General features: G+C 48.3%; 2 protein-coding genes across 5 annotated transcripts in view; one reads left to right on the top strand and one right to left on the bottom strand.

Annotated features, from left to right (window-relative positions):
• The window catches only part of LOC149366002 (sodium-dependent glucose transporter 1A-like), a 71885-nt gene extending 63381 nt beyond the window's left edge, over positions 1-8504 (bottom strand). The window contains exon 1 of the mRNA XM_089547516.1: positions 8231-8504. Coding sequence (XP_089403642.1) covers positions 8231-8292 — 62 coding nt within the window. The 5' untranslated portion in view covers positions 8293-8504. The remainder of the gene's footprint in view (positions 1-8230) is intronic.
• LOC149366001 (BBSome complex member BBS2-like) overlaps positions 1-18733 on the top strand; it is a 36654-nt gene extending 17921 nt beyond the window's left edge. For 2 of the 4 annotated variants that reach the window (XM_089547501.1, XM_089547489.1), the window contains 7 exons: positions 5277-5374; positions 10564-10671; positions 11842-11971; positions 14274-14405; positions 15351-15488; positions 16566-16678; positions 18107-18733. In XM_089547501.1, coding sequence (XP_089403627.1) covers positions 5277-5374; positions 10564-10671; positions 11842-11971; positions 14274-14405; positions 15351-15488; positions 16566-16678; positions 18107-18377 — 990 coding nt within the window. In that variant the 3' untranslated portion in view covers positions 18378-18733. The remainder of the gene's footprint in view (positions 1-5276; positions 5375-10563; positions 10672-11841; positions 11972-14273; positions 14406-15350; positions 15489-16565; positions 16679-18106) is intronic. The other 2 variants (XM_089547498.1, XM_089547508.1) reach the window with 2 other exon arrangements.
• The last annotated feature ends 1473 nt before the right edge of the window (positions 18734-20206 follow it).

Raw genomic sequence — 20206 nt, 5'->3', positions numbered from 1 at the left:
GTGGGCGTTGTGAATTGGGGCTCTATTTGCTAGATCACTGAATTCTTTTGGTTTCAATAACCTTAAATGAACTTTTAAATCATTGACACGCGAGTAGAGCACGTATTTTTTCTTCTTTACATCGCTTTTTTCTTGTTTCCTGTTCCAAGTCTATACATAAAACGAAATCTGTAACATTTGCAAGCCAACAGGCCACGACTGGCCGGGCGATATTACTGAATTCACTTAAGCTTTTCTATGCACCTTGTTACGGCGTAAGGAGGGGTGCGGGTTTTAAATGATGAAAAATTATCAAAAACTGTTTGTTTGTTTGTTTGTTTGTTTGTTTGTTTGTTTGTTTGTTTGTTTGTTTGTTTGTTTGTTTGTTTGTTTCAGAAGTCTAAGTACGAGTATCTATTCGTATGACTCGTTGTCTATGCTGTCACGAAGCTTAATTGCGGAAACCTACAGGGAAATACTAAGAGAAAATCGTTTCATCAACCGCGGTGGTGCATGTGGTATACGAGGTCTGTTAGAAAAGTATCCAACTTTAATTTTGTTTGCGAACACCTGATGGATATGAAACAAGCGCGCTTGCATCAGGTGACCTTGAACATTCATGCGCATGCACGAATTTTTTCCCGCCTGCCGATAGCGTCAGTCGCTGGGACGCAGCATTTGAGTGAGGCAGTGCGCAGTGCTCTCGTCGGTTTTTTATTGCAAGGAAAATGGCGGAGTGAGAGGAGCAGCGCTACTGCATCAAATTTTGCCATAAACTGGGCGACAGCCAAGTGGAAGCCACTCTAAATATTCAGACGGCTTTCGGTGACGATGCTATTAGCAGCACACAGATTAAGCAGTGGTACAATTGATTTAAAGATGGCCGCACGTCGGTGCAGAACGAGCCACGCTCCAATCGACCATCAACATGTCAAAATGACCAGGTCATTGCCGAACTGAACGCTATGGTGATGCGGGACCGTCGCGTGACTATGCGAGAAATTGAGGAAGAGGTGGACATGAGCAATTTCTCCCCACATTCCATTATCACCGAAGATTTGGCCATGCAGAGAGTTGCGGCGAAATTCATGCCGAAGCTACTCACGGTGGAGCAAAAGCAGCTTCGTGTTGAAGTCACACAGGACACGCTGGATTTCGCAAACAGTGACCCCGACTTCATCATAATCACTGGTGACGAGTCTTGGGTGTACAGGTACGACCCGGAAACCAGATCCCAGTCGTCACAGTGGAAGCATTCCACGTCACCAAGACTTAAGAAGGCCCGCCAAGTGCGCAACAATGTGAAAGTTATGCTGACTGCTTTCTTTGACACCCTCTGAGTGGCAGACCACGAGTACGCACTCCACAGGGCCAAACAATGACCAAAGAGTACTACAGGGATGTTCTTTGTTGCCTACGTGATGCTGTGCGGCGCAAGAACCCGGAGCTGAGGTCAACAGGAAATTGGCGCACCCATCGCGACAATGCTCCTGCACATTCCTCGCACTCGATTCAGATTTTTTGGCGAAAAACCAGACTCCTGTAGTTCAACAGACTCCTTACTGTCCTGATATGGTCCCTGCGATTTCTGGCTGGTTCCCAAAATCGAAAAGCCATTGAAAGGAGCGCGATTTCAGACAAGGAAGAACATTATGACTACAACGACAGCTGAGCTAAACTCCATTCCGAAAGGAGCCTTTTCGGAATACTTCCCACAATGGCAGCACCGCTGGGAGAAGTGTGTGGAGTCCCAAGTAGACTACTTTGAAGGTGACTAGGTTTGCAACGCTCGAGTTATGCAAGTTTTTTTTCTACGGCCAAAGGTCGGATACTTTTCTAACAGACCTCGTATATCGAAACGGTAGAAAAATCATCGTTTTTGGCACCTCGTTATATGTGCGGAGCCTCGACCGATCGGAGCTGTGTTGGCCTCGGCCAAAAGCTTGTTTCCTCGCCTTTTAGTCTGGCACCTCAGTTCGACACCATGACCAGAAGTAACGATACAAAATCCAAAGTTTTAAGGTCATGCCACATAACCACGGCGGATTCTATACCAGCGAGCCTACGAAGCGACGTCTGCTCTCGAGATCGGTTGGATACGATTGCTACATAATCTCGGATTATATTGTTTTGACAGCGCCATAAAATAGAGGAGGCGCTACTTTGGGGTTCGCACTTCAGCGGTCGTAGGCCGACGCTCTTTTAAAAATAAACACAAAACGGCTGATTGCTACGGCTGTCGAAGCTAAATTCGTGAGGTCACGAACTGTACGCACACTTCTCTGCGGGCTGCCGCGAATGAATTTATCACGGAGGGCGTCATGGAGGCGCGTCCGAGCTCTTCAGGCTCCGCGGCCAGCGAGAGTGTAAAGTGGCTTGATCGGTAGAGGCCTTGAATGTGCTGCCGAGTTCTTCGTGCACTGTTGCTAGCACGCAACAGCCCACTACACTCAGCTAGAAAGGGCTTCATACACTTTAAACACGAATACGCGTATATGAGAGTAAAAGCAGAGTAAGCTGTCCTCTAGCGCAATGAAGGCAGTTTACTCCCTTTTTACTCCTTTCTGTTTAGAGCATAGAAGGGCGTGCGCAATGAAGGCAGTTTACACCCTTTTTACTCCTTTCTGTTTAGAGTATATAAGGGCGTGCGCAATGAAGGCAGTTTACACCCTTTTTACTCCTTTCTGTTTAGAGTACATAAGGGCGTGCGCAATGAAGGCAGTTTACACCCTTTTTAATCCTTTCTGTTTAGAGTATATAAGGGCGTGCGCAATGAAGGCAGTTTACACCCTTTTTACTCCTCTCTGTTTACAGCATAGAAGAGTGTCTGCTATGAGGGCAGTCTACTCCTTTTTGTGTAGAGTGACAGGCAGAAAGAGGTATCCAAGAAACATTAATTCAAAAGGACATCAGGGACTGGAACCGTGGTGCAGTCAGGAGACGCAAATGTGGTGGCAAACTTCGAATGCTTTTTTTTCTCTCAGTAATGTTTTTCTCACTTTTGCTCATTTAGTTAAACTGCTTTCTTTGCGACTGTTTCGTTTATTAAGGCGAAAGCTTTTAATGCCTCATCGTTGTCGACAGAAGGTTGCCAGCAGAGGTGTCACGCTTTTGCTAGTCAGACCAGAAAAAAAAAACCTTTGTGCACGATGGGATTCGAACCACCACCCTTCCGTTCCGCAGCCTAGCGTGCTAATGGCTACGCTACTTCCTGCTTTTTTTTTATTTATTGCCTGTCTTCGGCAAGAACCACAGTACACAAATACACTTACAGAGCGCAATGAGCAATAATTAACAACACTATCCGTCCGGGGGTGCGTGGCTTCATCATATTAAAACTCCTTAAGCGTCACCAAAGGCTCGACTCTTTCGAGCCACTCGGGATCTTCAGGAGCAAGTTTCTGAACTTCAATATACTTATGCATGCACTCACGAAAATAGATCCGTGCTGGCCGTGCATCAGGATCGCAATGATATCCTGCCATTCTGGAGCGCCAAATACAATGGAGGTCCATTAGCATAATGAGGTCGAATGGTGTCCCATCCTCACTCTCTACAGGCAAGTACCGAATACCATGAGCGTCGAGCGGAAATTCCTTTTTTAAAGTCCGTTGCAAGATGTCCCAAAAGTATACCCCCTCCCAACAGTGCAAAAAAACGTGGTCTATTGTTTCTGGTTGTTTACAAATTAAACAATGTGATCCCCAAGGTAGAAATAACTGCTTCCTTTCCAAGAATTCCTTTACTGGTAGTGTTCCGGTATGTAATTTAAAGAAAAAAGTTTTTGCACTTGGCGGCACCTGCATCGCCTTCACACGCTTAAGTACGTCGCGTCCCTGGCCTCCATTGTATAAGGCCCTGTACATAGGTTGTGGAAGAACTACATCGCACAAATCTACGCTCTTCCTGCCAACGCATATGTAGTTCTTGTCTAGGACGCTGGAGAGTGTTTGCAGAAAGGCGTCGAATCAGACGGATGCCTCCCAAACGCCCTCCAGTGTCTCCAGCATTTAAGATTCACAAACAATTGTGTTCTTAATTAACATCTTAAGCACACAACAGTGAGACAAGCAGCAACACCGCGCTAAAGGCTTTCGCCTCACCGCACTTTAGGTCAGCAAAGTGCCCCCCCCCCCCCCGAATTTTTTTTTTAAAGGAGCCAGTGACGCAGAAGAGCATGAGTTGTTTTGGCAGTGAGCGAGAAATCCACGACATATTCCAAGAGAAGTAGCCTACAGGTGTCCCACCTAAGCCACACGACGTGACCTTGCAATCTGATGGGCAAGTGGCAGGTGGCAGTTAAATTAATTGCTGGTCTCGAGAGGGTGCTCGGGAAGAGTAACCTGGATCGCACAAGGCCCACCGCTGGGAGCACCTGCCATATCGCAGGGCAGTGGCGCATCGCTTAACCGCTGCACCATTGCGCCAGTAGAGGTGTGAGGTCTCCCAGGGATCTAGGAATGTAGAGAGTGACCAATTTCGAATATACGGCAATTAACCCGTTAACGATATCTTGTCGTATCCTTAACGCGGAGCATAAGTGTCTCTTTTTTTTTATTGCGTTAGGATAGTTGTACTTCTATAACCATACTGAAGGTCCACATTTGTTTGTTTTTCTATTTTCTGCATTTCTTGCATGAAATTTTCTTAGTCAACGCTTGTCTACTGACACTGCATCGAAAAAATCCAAAATTCAATGTTTTTGTTGTTGAAAAAACGTTCTAAGCATGCCTGTAGAAATGCAATATACGTTCAACCAGCCGTCTGCCACATTTTGTTAGCTCGGCAGACATTTCACACGATTGGGGGGAAAAATAAATAGTAGCAAAATAATGTAAACTTGAAATTTTGTAAGAATAGTCATAACGTTATTCCTAACATTCCTAATATTTCCTACTATTTCTCACGACTGTACATGTACAGGTTCCGTTAGAAGTAAATGGAAGGCAATATTAACAAAAAAATTTAATCATTGCCCTCCAAATTCATTCATCCTTGAATACATATGTGCAGCCTAATTGTGATTGTGCGAATATCACTGCACCAACAAACATGGACCATTATGCTTTAGATTTAAAGAAATTAAAATTTTTCGACAAACTCGCCCTCCATTTACTTTTGACGGCAAGTATACATCCGTACTCGCATTTTCAGCAGCTTTGCGCGTTGCTATTTTTAGCATACATTTTTTCACGCGATCTGTGCTCCTCTATACAGTCAGTAGTGCTAGTCAGGAAGATCTCTTTCCCATTCGCCAAAATGGTTAGTACAACCGAGGGCGGTGTTGCGCGTTGCAGCCGCACGTGGAATTGGCCCTGGAGACCAACAACGAGACCGTGATCAGGGCTGTGATCCTCTTCGCAGAGGGCATCTTCGACGGCGAGAGCCTCGTCTAGTGAGTACGCTACACAAACCACGACAAATGAGGCAATATGTGAAGTGTCGCGAGAAGCTTGTACTGAATCAACAAGAAGGTTGCTGAGTCTGCGTGAGTAGTCCTTTTGTTGGTCTTTGGATAAAGAATGTGGCGTTCCCGGATTCATAATCACAGATCTCACAAGTGATTTATAGGTCTTCTAACCTCGACCTGCATACAGCAGGAGGGAAATGATAATGAATAATTAGGAGACCGTAATTACTTTTCTGTGTTACGTGTATTGCATTCAGTGTGACTTTAAAATTAGTTAGCGACTATGTGTTGGCCTCCATATTCGTCCTGTATTCTTCGCTGTCTTCTATTAAGTATGCGACACCAAGTTGCTCGATTTAGCACTTTTTTAAAGCGATGGTGATTGCCTCAGGGCATAAAACGATATGTAATGATAGATGAGGATGCCTAAATAAATGAGAAAACGTTCACTGATCTAATGAAACCGAGCAATGAACGATGATGAAGTCCTTGTGTCCAAGCGGTGTATGAAGCACTATTGTCGGGCGAAAGACAATAGTGCTTCATACACCGCTTTTGTAGGCGTGTAGTGGTTTTGAGCACAGTCGAACCTCGTTACAACGAAACAGGTTATAACGAAATTATAGATATCCCGAAGGAATGACAATTCCACTTGGAAGCTCGGTCAACACCGGCTATAACGAGGATACGGCTACAACGAAGTAATCGCCGGGTCCCTTCAATTTCGTTATAACGAAGTTCAACTGTATACCTCTCTTGCGCGCGTGCGAAATCTTTCGCAATGTAGCGCGTCCCTACAAGCTTCTTAGAACCACCTAATTGTCACAGGGGCGCCACTGTCTATGAGAGTTGCTTAATTAAGAAGCACTTCAGCCTCCACTGGTACTGGGGGAAGTGTAAATGCCTGGCGTTTGGCTTGACGATGCAGTGTTTGCACGAAAATGTACATTCGGCTGTAGACGTGTGCAACACTGCGATTCAGGCGATTGTATATGTTCCAAACATAGTGTTTGAAACTTGCTCCTAGAGGACGATGATTTACGGGATCTTCAACTAGAATATAGTTGTCGGGCGATGTCTTAGTCTTACATTGTTCACAAGTAAGTGCTTCGAAAATTTCTGTGAAAACTCTTTGCAAAACTTGGCTAGCTTTGAAGTGGTCGATACGGCGTGACAACGGACGCGACTCACTTTGGAGCCTCTCTGTAAACACTTTCCACCGCTGCAGAGGCGAAAGGACGGCATGTTGCGAGCGTTGAATGCGCGCGCAAGGAGCCCTTCGCATGTTGCCGTTAATAGGTCTCTCCCGGCCTACGTCCTCGACGCACGTGTGACCGGCGTGTTAGGCAAAACATTCGGCCGCTGACAGCATTGTGCAGATAGGGTGGCTCGTAAACAGACGAAAATGGATGCTTTTTTTCTTTGCCTATCAGTCCACACCCCTCAGCGTCACGTTGCTTGCGTCAGTCGCTGCAGTGACGGACGCAAATGACAGAGACGTTCGTGCATTCTCGTCCTTTTTGTTGTACCTGATCACTCCTATGTTTTGTCTCACATGTTCTTATTGAGATTTGCATATTTCTGGTACCATCGCTTTAACTGAGAGAAACCCTTTAATAAAAAAAGCAGAGAATTTAGCCGGCGTTTAAAAATCAATGGCATGCTACTCTGCGTGGGTATGGGAATTTGGGATATAAAGACGGAAGGAGAGCGTTTCGGAAAAGGTAAAATAAAAGAAAAAGAGAAGATAAAATGCGGCCGTGAAATGCGTACTAAGGTGCATCGGCGAGAAATAACGTAGCATATTAAACGATGAAGTGCATAGTCCGACAAATGGGCTAACAGAGTTCACAGCGTGAAGAATGCATGAAAGTAACATGCAAGGTGAAATCAGCGCTTGTCGAGATGTCCAGTGTCCTTTAAAAACGCAAACAAAACTGACTTCTTTGTGATAGGATCTTCTCGCATAATGATAAATCGCTATGCTGCGTTTTCTCAGTGGACACTCTTTCCGAATGTCCAGTCGTATATACAAGTCAAGAAGAAATCGATTTTTTCCCCGTCGGAGGACCCCTTTCCAGCCAATGGCTTCGGTAGATTTTCGTGAGCCTGCCAGTGTAATAATGCAGGCAGGATAGTCCCTTCCCTACACTGTCGGGGGGTAGTCCCTTTCCTGAATTGTCATAGTATACTGGCACGACAGCAGGTTCATGTGAAGCGGCCAACACCATTAGCTGGAATCGGGTCCTGTGACGGGGAAAAGCCGCTTTTTTCTTGACTTGTATCCGACTGTATTCATCGATGCATGACAACTCCAGGCTCCAGCGAAGAAAGCGCTCGGATGGCGCGAGACAAATGTACGCCTGGCGCCATCTGGCGGCGACGCAATGCACGCACGCACGCCAGCAACTGGCCGCGCGACAAAAAGAGCACGTGCGCTGCGCGCTTTTCATGCGTCACCCTTCAAGCGGTGTCACGTGTCGTCGACGAACCGCTGCCGCCGCTGCAGCAGGTAGAGAGCAACGCTGACGGCTGCACTCGGGACCCGCGTGTCGAGCACAAAGCAGCCCAGGTATCGGTGCTCCCGTCAGGAGACACGTGTGCGCTCGATTTTCGCGTTTGTTCTCTCCTCCGCATTACGCTATCAGGTAAACGCTAAGAAAGCTTCTAGACAGCTTATTTTAACACCCCACTCCTCGCCCGGCGGTGTTGCAAAACGTAGGCCTTGGCAAACTTTCCTCGTGTTTTTCACCCGCGGCTCGCAGTGTATGGAAGTGCGGACTGCTCGAAATAACGAAGAGGTTCCCGCGGATGGCGCCACCTGGAGTAAAGCTAACTCACCTCTTCCATTGTTGTTGCCGGTGGTAGCGCACGTCCGCGAATGCACCGGCGTCGCGAGCCATGATTCGCCTTGCAGCGTCGGAACACACACTTCACGACAGCACAACCAGCAACCGCTCAGAAGCAATTGCCTTTCTACGAAGCGCGCTCAGAGTCCGCGCTGCAGGAAAGGGCCGGGCGAGGCGAGGAGGAAGAGGAAGGAGCGAAGGATGAGGAGGAGAGAGAGAAACCCTGGCGCGAAACGCGGGGCCGGCGCCGTCAAAGGGTGACTGGAAGCAGGTACGGATCGGATGCGTAATACGACTGAGTGGCTGCTCTGAGGACCGGATGACGCCGGCAGTTTCGACGCAAAGGATGGAGGGCGATAGCCAGACGACCGGAGGAGCGCATAAAGAGATAAGAGGAGCCGAAAGATGGAACGACAAAGGCTCGAAGACGAGGATCAAGGTTAACTTTCGACATACTGCTTTTGGGGAGTACGCACGTGAAGTGTAACTGCCCGTATACTTCAGCGCACTGTCGTCTCTTCGAAAAGCGCCTCGCGAAAAACTGAGCATCGGAGAGGTTCTGCGGAGGCTGTTTCCTGTTGGACTCTAGAAATGATGCCTGCTGCTTTCTTTTTGAATTGTTATGTAATAAAAAAGAGAAGCATTGTCACCAGGTTGCATCCAGCGGTAAAAAAATAAAAAGCAAACTTCAGTGTCCGGACTTCACGTTCTACAAAAAAAAATGTTGCCGGTAAGGTTCTTCGCCTTTGTGCGGACTTCTCGATATATGCGGGCTGAATGAATTAGTTTCAAAATGTTGCATTCGAAGTTCGCATGATAAGGCAATATTATATTTATTTCTTTTTAACTGCCCGCACTACTTTACGTACTACAGTACCAGCCTGCTGGGCCTTAGGTGTTGTCGGCTGGGCGATAACATTTTTATTTCTTTTTACCTTCACACGCTGCTTTATGTACTTCAGAACCCGCCCGTTGCGCCACCTGGTGCTACAGACTGGACTCATTATTTCTTTAGTTCTTTTTACTGCCCCATCTAACTCATGTACTTCAGTACCCGCGATACAGTAGTGGTGCGGGCGAGGCTCTTTTCCACAATCATTTAAAATGCCTCAAACTATATCCTGTACCTCAGTGAAGCCCGTTATGCAATACGCGGTGTGGGCTGAGCAATATTTTTTTTCTGTTTCTTTTTGAGTGTCCACTCTACGTACTTCAGTGTCTCTCTTTAATGCGCAAGGTGGAGATCATCAACTGCTGTGACGCACAGATCTCACCGGAAAGCGCCCTTAACGTTCAGTCGTTCAGCGTTAAGAAGTGCTCGTTTGGTGTTAGGATAGCGCTGCCGTTTGGCGGACAGCCAGCAGAGAGCGGCGGTTGTCAGGGTGTTGCAAACCCCGCTGCAGTCGGTGTTCGACGCACCCCCCCCCCCCCCCCCCTCCTTCCCTTTTTGCAGCAGTATGGCAGGGAGCAATTCGATGAACGATGCCAGCATTAGCTGACACGTATAAAGTGGCTTTATATGGATTTCGCCTGGGAGGAGGGAATAATGCCGCTAAACCGCGTGACACTTTGCCGCAGGCTACAGGAAACTGCGAATGCATTCCTGTAAGCATTAAATTTATTGTGCGTTTCTTCACAGAGCATCTAATGAGCGTAGAGCGTTTTTACATGACAATGTTATGCTTATAATATATATGCTTACGATTATAATTTATGTCTGGCGTTCTTTGTAAGGTGCTTACAGCGCAGACGCGTACAGCCGATACGAAATTAATTTAAGGAAGCTGTTTTTTAGGTCGATGATCTTCAAAATGAGCAAGTGGTTTTTGTTTTTTTTTTCCTGGAAGCATCAAACTCGCTTTCATTCACTTAAAGATCACATCAGTGGCAGCCCTTCGAAGTTAATGTGTTTCTGAAAGAGAATTAATTGTCTTTGACATCATATATGTCAGCCGTGAGCTGCAATGCCGAATCTGTTGGCGTAGTGGAGGATGTGGACGAAACTTGACCATTCACCAACGTCAACGTGAAGAAAGGTTCGTATAATGATTTACTGAGGATAGTTAACGTCGTTTTCTCTTCCCATTGTTTCAGCTATCAGTCGAGCCGTTCACTCACCTCTCCTAACACCCTAAATCAGACTTGACTCCTCTGTATAGACAGTACAGCACCGGCTGTGCAGCGTTCTAGGCACAAAAGAATTTTGGCGACAAAATGCTTGGCGCGCCGTAATGCCTGGCGCCAATATGGTGTACAGTACGCAGTACACGACATCGGTGGGAGTCCATCGGACGGGGACATGACGTGACTTGTGCTCGTACGCAGCCACCCGAAGGCTGATGCGGTCCGTTCCGAGGTGAGCTTACCGCTGTGCCCGCCCAAGGACCTGCCCGTCGACCTGCACCTCAAGGTCCTCGTGGGACACCGCGACAGGCGAGTCGGCCCGCCATTCTACTGTTTTGGCAAGCATTGTAACGTGAACCTCCGGAAACGGTCAACAAGTAACTGCTGTCAGTTTAAAGGGCCCCAGTGGCGACCAAGGTGGAGCTTCGACCAGTGGCGACAATGTGGTCGCTAGAAATATTTATATTTCTGGGGACCATGCCATCAGTATTGTCCCTAAAAATATGTCTAGGGACCATAGGGACGGGCTGACAGGTATGTAAGTCGGTGACTATAACAGGCATTGTGCAGTGACAGTGCGAATGATGGAAAGAAGAAAAAATGGCATAGTGCACGTAAGAAGGTCTGTCTGCTATTTGTCTTGTATTCTCTTTATTTGTTTCTTCTATCATCATTCTGTTCTTATTCCAAAAAGCGACCTCGCTATTCACGCTTTGTTGTGCATTAACTCCATTTATTCCGATATTAGAACTAGCGCAACACCACTCAAGGGACGAGAAAAAAGCACATAGGGCCCACCATTCGACATCAGTGAAGTTTACTGAACACTATAACAAAGCGCGAGAACAACCTAGGTGCACATTTGTTGGGACATTTCTTCACTGCGATAGAGTGGCACTTGGCTTTTAAAATGACAGCGTTATCCATTTGATGGCAAGCAATTTTCTCTGTGTGAAGCCTCAACGAGTGAAGCCTCCACCCTCCAGAAGCGGCACCTACCTCCTCCATCTACAAGGCATCCACTTACTAGAAACCTACCCAGCAGTGCAACCAAAAAGTGACGGTGAAATCAAATTCAAAGACGCAGTTAGAAAGCCAGCTGCCCACCAGAGGCACTGCCCCAGTGGGAGCTGAAACTCCCTTGGACGTCGCATGGACCTCCTGGACGTCCTAGACGTTTTAGTGCCCACTTGCTAGCTAGCCACCACTTCAAGACCCCCCCCCCCCCTTCCAGCTGAAGGGCTGCCCACCCACACGCCTCCACTCTCGACCAACCGCCATCCTCCAGAAGAGCCACCTACCACCCGCCCACTTAAGCCCACCCTTACCCCCAGTAAAATTCTTACATTACACGCGACATAACAAATTTTACATGCGGTAAAAAAAATCTGGTTGGCAGGTGGCCAATGGAAACAAGGAAATCCCCTCACGCGGGCTACTGGAACTCATGCGCCACCTCCCTCCTCCCTTTTGTTGCAGCAGCGAGCACTTCCACGTGTTCGAACTGTCCCGGCAGCTTCCCCGCTACGCTGCCTACCTGCTCTCCGAGGAGCCGCGCGATAGGCCTGCCGGCAGTGTGCGATTCCGCATCAACGACCGGCCGTACAGGGTACGTCCTTAACCCTCTATACAGGCGTTCTCGTGATGTGTGCACTCTGCGTGGGCAGTGACACTATTGTTTTCAACTCTAAACATTTCCCAACGTTCAGGCTTAACCTGCAGCATATCCGTGGAACCGAAATGCACCGTCAACCATAAAATTCGCCCATTGGCCGGGGGAAGTGACGTCATCGGACTAGTAGTGACGGCACTTCCTGTAAAGACATGGACAGTTGCGAATGCTGTCGCATTGACAACACATAGTAAATTAGGCGTCCCTGAGAATTTTTTTTACTTTGCCGCAGGCTAAACCTTAATGTATAAAAACTTTGGCCTGTATGGACTTGTAAGGGGGTTGATGATGACCATGATGGAGTTGAACTTGGTGTTAACTATAGGCGATCGCGCCAGCTACGAAAACCCTGGCCATAGGACTCATGCGTCCAAAGTGATCTGACGTTGTGATTGGTCCGATACTCGGCATGAATGGAGGGTGAAAAAAAAAAACAATTGGTTTTGAAGATAAAGCATGGATAGATGGTGACTGCGATCATCCCCTTTAAAAATGCGGCTGTCGGGGGCGCCACAAGCTCGAGCCTTTATGACTTTTTAAATCTTCTAATTATCTGGATCCGTTGTTTTCTGAAACTTATATCCAGGCCACTTGCGGAATCCAGGCAGGGGAGGAGTTATATAGGACACTCCTAATTAGAAGGAACGGTTGAGGAGAGGGCGGTCCCGTTTGAATCATATTTCTTCGGCGTTTTTACGGTGAAAAAAAGTGGGACTCAGCGCGGTTGTCACAGTAAAATTTCTCGCTTGGTATGGGGGCAACTTTAAATTTCCCCCTGAATCCAAGTGAACATCGATACGGCCCGCAGCGAAAACTCGATATCTGTGTTTGGATGCTGAGTCTATGAGGTAGCTAGATCAACTCTGGCCCTTGGCAACCGCATTTAGCTTCGATTGAGGCGAAATCCAAACAAGCTTTTGTGCTGTGCATTAGAACGTCGGGCTGATCAAAATCAATCCCGATCCCTCCAATACGCATCTGTCGCACTCTTTCCATAATTTTACCACCTTCTCCATCTCTGTTCAAGTTCTATTCAAACTCCGTTCAGCGCTCTTCAAGAGCAACCTCAGAAAAAAAGATCATTCGGCTGATCCTGCATTTGTAATTCCTCGTGTAGTATCGCTTATGAGGAGTATTCGAGGCGTACGAATAATAAAGCGCCGGAATCCATGTGGGAATAAGTTACTGCGTGCAATCCTCCTGCATTCGTTCACGAGAGGCTTTTCTTTTTCACACAACGTCTGTTTTTCTGTTCGTTATTAACAAAATAACTGCGGGCATTCACTTGTTTCATTCACACATACACACACACACACGCACACTGAGAGGAGGGGGGGGAGGACAAGTCACTACGACGTTTTAGCTGTTACGAGTTGTTTACAGCCAAAGTCTCACAGTTGTGGAATACAGTACGCTCCACAGAGTCGTGTTCCTCAACGCAGAGGCAGCTGCCAACTTGTTATTTACGACGCTGTCCGTGCTGCTTCCAGCTACCACAGCGTGACATGAGAAATGGATGGAGCGTTCGCAGAAGAACAAAAGCAGTTGCATCGCGGCATGGACAAGCTCTTTGTTAGCTCCTTCTCCGCTTGCTGAAGACGAAGTGGAAGCTATGCCAGCGTGAGGTGACGGATTTCCGACTCCAGTGGTTGGCTCGCGAACGCGTGATAGCAAATGAAAAAGGCAAACGTTGCATGAGAAAATGGAAAGTACAGTAATTGTCGCACCCCCGTATGGACACCTCAACCGCGTCCTAAAGGATGGGATTAAGCAGGCAGACAAATGAAATACACAGCAGAAAAAGGTGTAATGAAGGACTTCGAATTCGGACCTACTGGGGTTCTTTGTGCACCGACATGGCACGCGCAGCATTCTGGCGCTTCGCAATTGGCACTGAAACTCTCGCGGACACCCTACTGCGGACGTCCTAAATATCCGTAGAACGTCCAAAGGAGTTTCAATACCCACTGGGTTTTACATTGAGCATCCATCGAGATGGGGCAGCCGTCACGGCCAGGATTCGATCTCGCGTCCTCGTGCTAAGCAGCCGAACCCACGAGCACAGCGAGCCACCACTCTGCACTTGTGAACGTAAGTTCCCAATGAGCACTGGAACTCCTTTGGACGTTCTGAAGACGTCCTGAATGTCCGCAGTAGGTCCATAGCTGTTTTGATGTTCATTGAGTTCTGCGACGGATATGTGTTGAGAGGAAGTAGACTTATGTCCCCGTGCACGCAGGTGGCGTCGTGGGTGAACAAGAACTTCCTGCTGCCGGAGGACGTGCACCAGCAGGAAGCGTTCCGGGTGAGCTTCCTCGCGCTGCGCCACCAGTGCAAGCCGATCACCATCGGCGTGCTGGACAACGGAGAGGTGCGTAGACGCTCGTCATTACCGCCCCAGGTTGCCTCCACTTAACTCCATGAAGAGCGTTACTATATTTAGGAGCGTAATGTGTTCCACGGTTCAATCTCGTTATAACGAACTTGAATGTGCCCGGCGATTACTTCGTTATAGCCGTAGCTTCGTTATAGCCCGTGTTGAGTGAGTTTCCAGGGGGAATTGTCATTCCTTCGTTATATCCATCATTTCGTTATTGACCGTTTCGTTATAACGAGGTTCGAGTGTACGTGTATACAGCTATAGTTGGTGTTGCTAGCACTAAAGCCCCCAATCTCAAATTTTATCGATGTATGTCTGCCCGAGGCCTCTGACAGGTGGCCCACCTACAACGGTCAGCAGGTGGCAACCTGCCAGCAGGCTTTATGCCAACTATGCGAAACACTTTATGGCAAGACACCATATGGCCGCGAGTGGGCTTCGAAAACCGCGGCGGCTCGAACTGATCAGCTTCGCTGTCCGCTGCTTTCGGCCATTACCTCATCGCCACAGCCGAACATCCCACGTGTTTAACTGCCAGTCTCTCGCGCTGTGCAGTGCATGTCGTCGTCCTCATCAACTTCCATCCGTGTGCAATGGATCCAGAGCGCACCGCTTTTGCACTGCCGTCGTAAACCGAGCCTCGAACCGAAAACGAGGCGCGCGCGCACGTAATTCGCAATTCGCCTAACCACGCTAAATCGTCCGTCATTTTTTGAACAGCTCACCTTCCCAATGAGCATTAAAACTCCTTTGGACGTCCTGCGGATGTCCTAAACGTCCACATTACGTCCAAGGGAGGGACGCCCGCAGGGGAGGACGTCCAAGGCGGAGAACGTCCTAAACATCCGCAAGACGTCCAAGGAAGTTTTAATACCCGCTTGTTTTCGGGCGTAATCCCTTTACAAGGGGGTGCACATGCCGTCGTGGGATGTGCAGGTGAGCATCGAGACAGACTTGATGGACGTGGCGGCTGACATGGTCCAGTCGCTGGCCTCCTACCTTGAGCTGCAGGAGCTGGACTCACGCGCAGACTTTCCCGAAGAGTACGAACGCCTCCGGTCACTCGTCGCCAAGGTGCGTGGCCCGTTCCCTCTAGAGGTAACGTAACGATTTCCTCACCTTTCGTCTGCATAGCACGGGTCGTTGTATCGCACCCACACAAAACGAAATGGACTTCGTTTTTGCGCGTAGATACACACATTCACAACCGCCAGTATCGGGAGGATTTCTGAGTTTCTCCAAAGCACCTAAAGATAAGCAGAACTTAGACCAGAAACGTAAACCTCCTGGACGAAGGTCTTTCTCGCGAACCGATGTTCATTTGTGCTCACTAATTAACAAAACTGTAACCTCTATTATTGGGATGGTGAGCGCCAAGGCCCCCTGTTAAGCTTCTTTTTACAGTGAAATTTGCGGGGCTGATTCCGGTAGATAACCTTAGACGCCGGCAAAAGAAAAATACTTCATGTAATCCCCATTAGCACAGTTACCGGAACAGCCTAAGCACGCATATTAACAGCAAAGTATGGTGGAAAACACATTACTTCTAAAAAAAATTGACACACGATTACGATAGCTGGTAATGCAAAATTTGAGCACAGCTCTTCACGGCTGGCAGGTGGCGTGATAGGGTGCTATCCACCCTCCGGGATCTTCCCGTGGCAGCCACCTCCAAGGTGGCGTGAATTCGCTCTGCTATTTGAACAACGGGTTACGCCGACTACGCCGGCAACGCCGACGACAACGACTCGGAAGCCAGGAACGGGTGTCTAAGAGGTGTGCTCTAAAAAGGACGGAATAGTACGCACCATCTAACAAGAGTCCGACTCTTTGCGTAATCGGCACCCTGTCATAGAAACACATATAAAGTGACTTCTATATCTCACTAAAAATTTCCTTCCTGAAGATCGATGCAGGCCCATTAACGCATGACTGTGGGCCTCTGTGCAGCCAACAGCTGAAAAGACCGAAATCTCCATCTTATTGGTCAAACATGTGATCATGTGGACCAGAGGCTGTGATTTCATTTGGGTTTTTGTTCCCGCGTCATTCCCACCCCACAAAACCTCATTGGTAGTCAGTACTGTAAAGTGGCTCAAAGCAGGGGAACCGTCCACGAAGTGAAATCCTGTCGCTGTGACCTCTCCGTAGGTGCGGGAGCACGAGTCGACAAGACTCACCATCTCGGCCAACATGGCGGACACTGCAAGCATCGTTCGGGGCCTGCTGCTGCGTGCTGAGGACTGCCGCCTGATGAGAGACTAGTGAGTGATGAGGAGCGAGCTGAGCCCAACTTTTGGGCCAAGGGTTATGCTTGATGGGGAGAGATCGCATTAGACGCGCAGGACTCATTGAACTTGTGGCAGCCTGCAGCTCATTGGTTTTCTTACGCCGCCATAAATATTTCGTGAATGCCCATGCTTTGTTACACTTGTCTATACAGCCACATCTTTAAAAAAACGCGCGTATGCTACCTGAAAAGGAGGCATGCATCCTCTGCAAAAGAACCAGGCTGGATCCGAAACGTCAGCATTCAGTTCAAGATAACTTTGGTTCGGGACGACGCTACCCTTTAAAAATTCAATTTAAACCAGACAGGGACTTCAATCGGAATGTTTAGTTTTCAGTATATACCTAAATCTTAGAATTCTGCTCTGCAAGCATCGAAAAACCGGCACTCGGATGCCAACGCAGTGCGACCATTCGAGAGTGGGCGTAGATACCAACACACAAAGTCGGCCATAGACAACATTAGTTGCAGGACTCAAACCGCAGGCGACTTTTGTGCTCACAGTGACATTGAAATCGACATTTATTTGAAAACAATGTGCAGCAGGTCTAGGTGGGGGGGGGAGACGGAGAGTCCTTTTTCTTGTACTTCTTCACATATATTTGACCCGCCGTTTTTACGCGATAGCGTCAGAAGCTCATCCTGCTGAAATTCCAGCGTCGTCGTATGTCTTGTGTCAGTCGGAAAAAATTCCAGAAGTTTGAAATGAAGTTAACGAATTGTGGGAGGGTCCAAATGCACTCCATTAGAGCACTCCAAGTGCACTCCGTTAGAACTATCGATTCCCTGTTTTTAATGAATTACATGACCTGCCAACTGCTCAAACGCTTCTTGTTACGTAAACAAGAAGCTTATCACAAGAAAAAAATTATAAGCTCTAGGATTTTGACACGCCGACTGTTTGATATAGTCAAGCAATAAAAAGCTGATTTCATTTACAGTTGCGATTGGTCAGCGGAGTGCCGCGGACCACGGCCCAGTGTTAGCAACTGCTGTTTTTTTTTTTTAAGTTGCATCCTACTATAGCTTGGTTCATAGAAGGTTAGTTGAAATCGAGAGGAAGAAATGGGCTTGGGCAGGGCATGTAATGCGAAGGCAAGATAACCGCTGGTCCTTAATAAGGGTAACGGAGTGGATTCCAAGAGAAAGCAAGCGCAGCAGGGGACGGCAGAAAGTTAGATGGGCGGATGAGATTAAGAAGTTTGCGGGGATACAGTGGCGGCAACTGACAAAGGACAGACATGGGAGAGGCCTTTGCCCTGCAGTGGGTGTAGTCAAGCTGATGACGATGATAGCTTGGTTGTCCTCACTTCATGCTCCTCGATATGCATTCAAATCAACTCAACCAACTATTCGTTGTTTTGAGCTCCAGCATGACCGCTGCGCGCGCCCTCTGTCGCAGTGACGGCATGCGCCGCTGGTACCAGGAGCTGCAGGCACTGAACCGCGAGCTGGTCAGCGACCACCGAGTGCGCTGCCAGAGCCACGAGGAGCTGTCGCGCTGCGTGCGGTTGCTCAACCGGGGCATCGAGCGGGCGGCCGCGTTGAGGGCGGGCACGCACAAGGCGCGCACCGTGGCCGCCTGCCGCCGGGCACTGGGGCCGCCCGCAGACGCCGACGCCCTGATGCAGGCTCTGCTGCACGGCCACCGAGAAGAGGTCGCCCTGCGATAGCATCACGCTTACAAGCGGACTGCGGGCCATTAGCGTCACGCTTATAAGCGACTTTTGCCGGCGCCGACGCCCTTATCGATACAGGCCTTGCTGCACGGTCACTGCGAGGAAGCCGCGTCATGCTTGCAAGCTGACAGCGAGCCAAAACGTTACCCTTATAAGTGTGACGCTGACCACCGCAGACGTCTTTGCGCAGGCCACCACGCAGAAGCCGCCATGCTGTAGAGTCACGCTTATAAGCGGACTGTGGGCTATAACATCAGGCTTATAAGTGCCAGACTGGCCAATTTCGGTCAACGAATGCGTGTAGTCTTGCTGAAGGAACGTTGGCCCTGCAGCAATTGAACGCATTTTAAAGCGACTAAACCCTAAAATAAACGCATTTTTGACGCACTGAAGTGGATTTCAGACCCGCTACGGTTTTGTGAGTCTATCAATACGTCTGCCCTTCATTTCAGTGGAACGAAAGAAACCTAGCTAGACCTGCACAGGGCCCCCCCGCGGTGGTTCAGCGGCTTTGTTGTTTGGCTGTACTATAAGCTGTACCTTGTAGCCTGTGTGTAAATTTGGGATGGCAAACCTGGCATGCCATATGAGGCCGCTATACTGGAAGGACTCGAGCACATTACTGTGATAGGGCTCATCTTAGTTGTTCCCTTTTTTGGTAACTGAGTAATCAAAAGCCTGCTATAAGTTCCTAACTGAATGTTGCGTATTCCATGTGATAGGAACTCGGTTCGGGCATCGGAATTATTTAGTGAAGAAGACGTGAGATCTCCTTCAACTGCTCCCGTAACAGTCGTTGAATCAAATGCACGATAGTTGTGTAAACCGCAACGTGCTCAAACCTACTGAAGCCAGTGGTCACGTGAGCACTAACAGGGGTGCGAGAGTATGCACTGATGGGCATGATTTATGTCTTGAAGTTCTTTCAAAACAGTTCCATACTAAGCACAAAATGTTTTAATCAGTTCTAGCCAAATTCAGGCGAGAATCGTCCGAGAACTGCGGCGAACCTGAGACCGAGCATAAAACAATGTAGGTTCGAACTGGAGTACGAGCATGAAACCGAACATTTCCGAACAATTCCTAAGTTTTCCGTCCGTAGGATATCCAGCAAAAACTTCAGACCCAAGTGAGATTCGAACCAGCGCCGGCGCAACCAGAAATTTTTCTACCCGATGCCTTAGCTCACTAGTATACAGCTGCAACTTCCATGCTGTGTGCTGCAAGTGGTACACTCTAAGCACAAATTACCCTATATGGAGTAAAAAGGATGTAAGCTGTTCTCTTGCGCACTTCATTTTAGGGGCGGGATATGCTGCCCCAAGCCCTGCTGTAGATTTCTATCGCAAAAATGCGGAATACTTACGGTTGGCAATGGAAAAAAATTCGCTTCTAGAAGTTACGAAGATTTTAACCGAGGTTGCAACCTCCTCTCTTGGCTAACCTCAAGGCATCCGGTCCGGCATTTCAAAGCCTGCATCAAGTTACTATGTTTTGCGGTGGGAACATGCCTCCGCTGCCAAGAGTAATTTAAGCATTTCGTACATTTAATTTTAGCAGTCCCTGGTATCCTGACCGGGACTTGGGCAAGATATCCTGCCCATAAACGGGAGCGCGCTAGAGGACAGCTTACTCCCTTTTTATTCCCACAAGCGACACCGTGTTTAGAGTGCAGTCCTTCGCGCTACTGTTTAAAGTGTCGTCTTTGTTGCCTTTTACCTTTTCGGTCTGCCCTTCGAAACGCTCGGCGGCTGCAGCGCTGCCGCTGTTGCCGTGCAATAGAGCCGGATAATTCGAGGTACAAAGGCTCGCCTCTACCGCCA

This window comes from Amblyomma mixtum, chromosome 1, assembly GCF_055824585.1.
Source record: "Amblyomma mixtum isolate Tamu chromosome 1, ASM5582458v1, whole genome shotgun sequence".
In the NCBI taxonomy this organism is placed as follows: Eukaryota; Metazoa; Arthropoda; class Arachnida; order Ixodida; family Ixodidae; genus Amblyomma; species Amblyomma mixtum.
The sequence above is the reverse complement of the archived record's forward strand: the minus strand, read 5'-3'. Positions and strand labels throughout refer to the sequence as shown.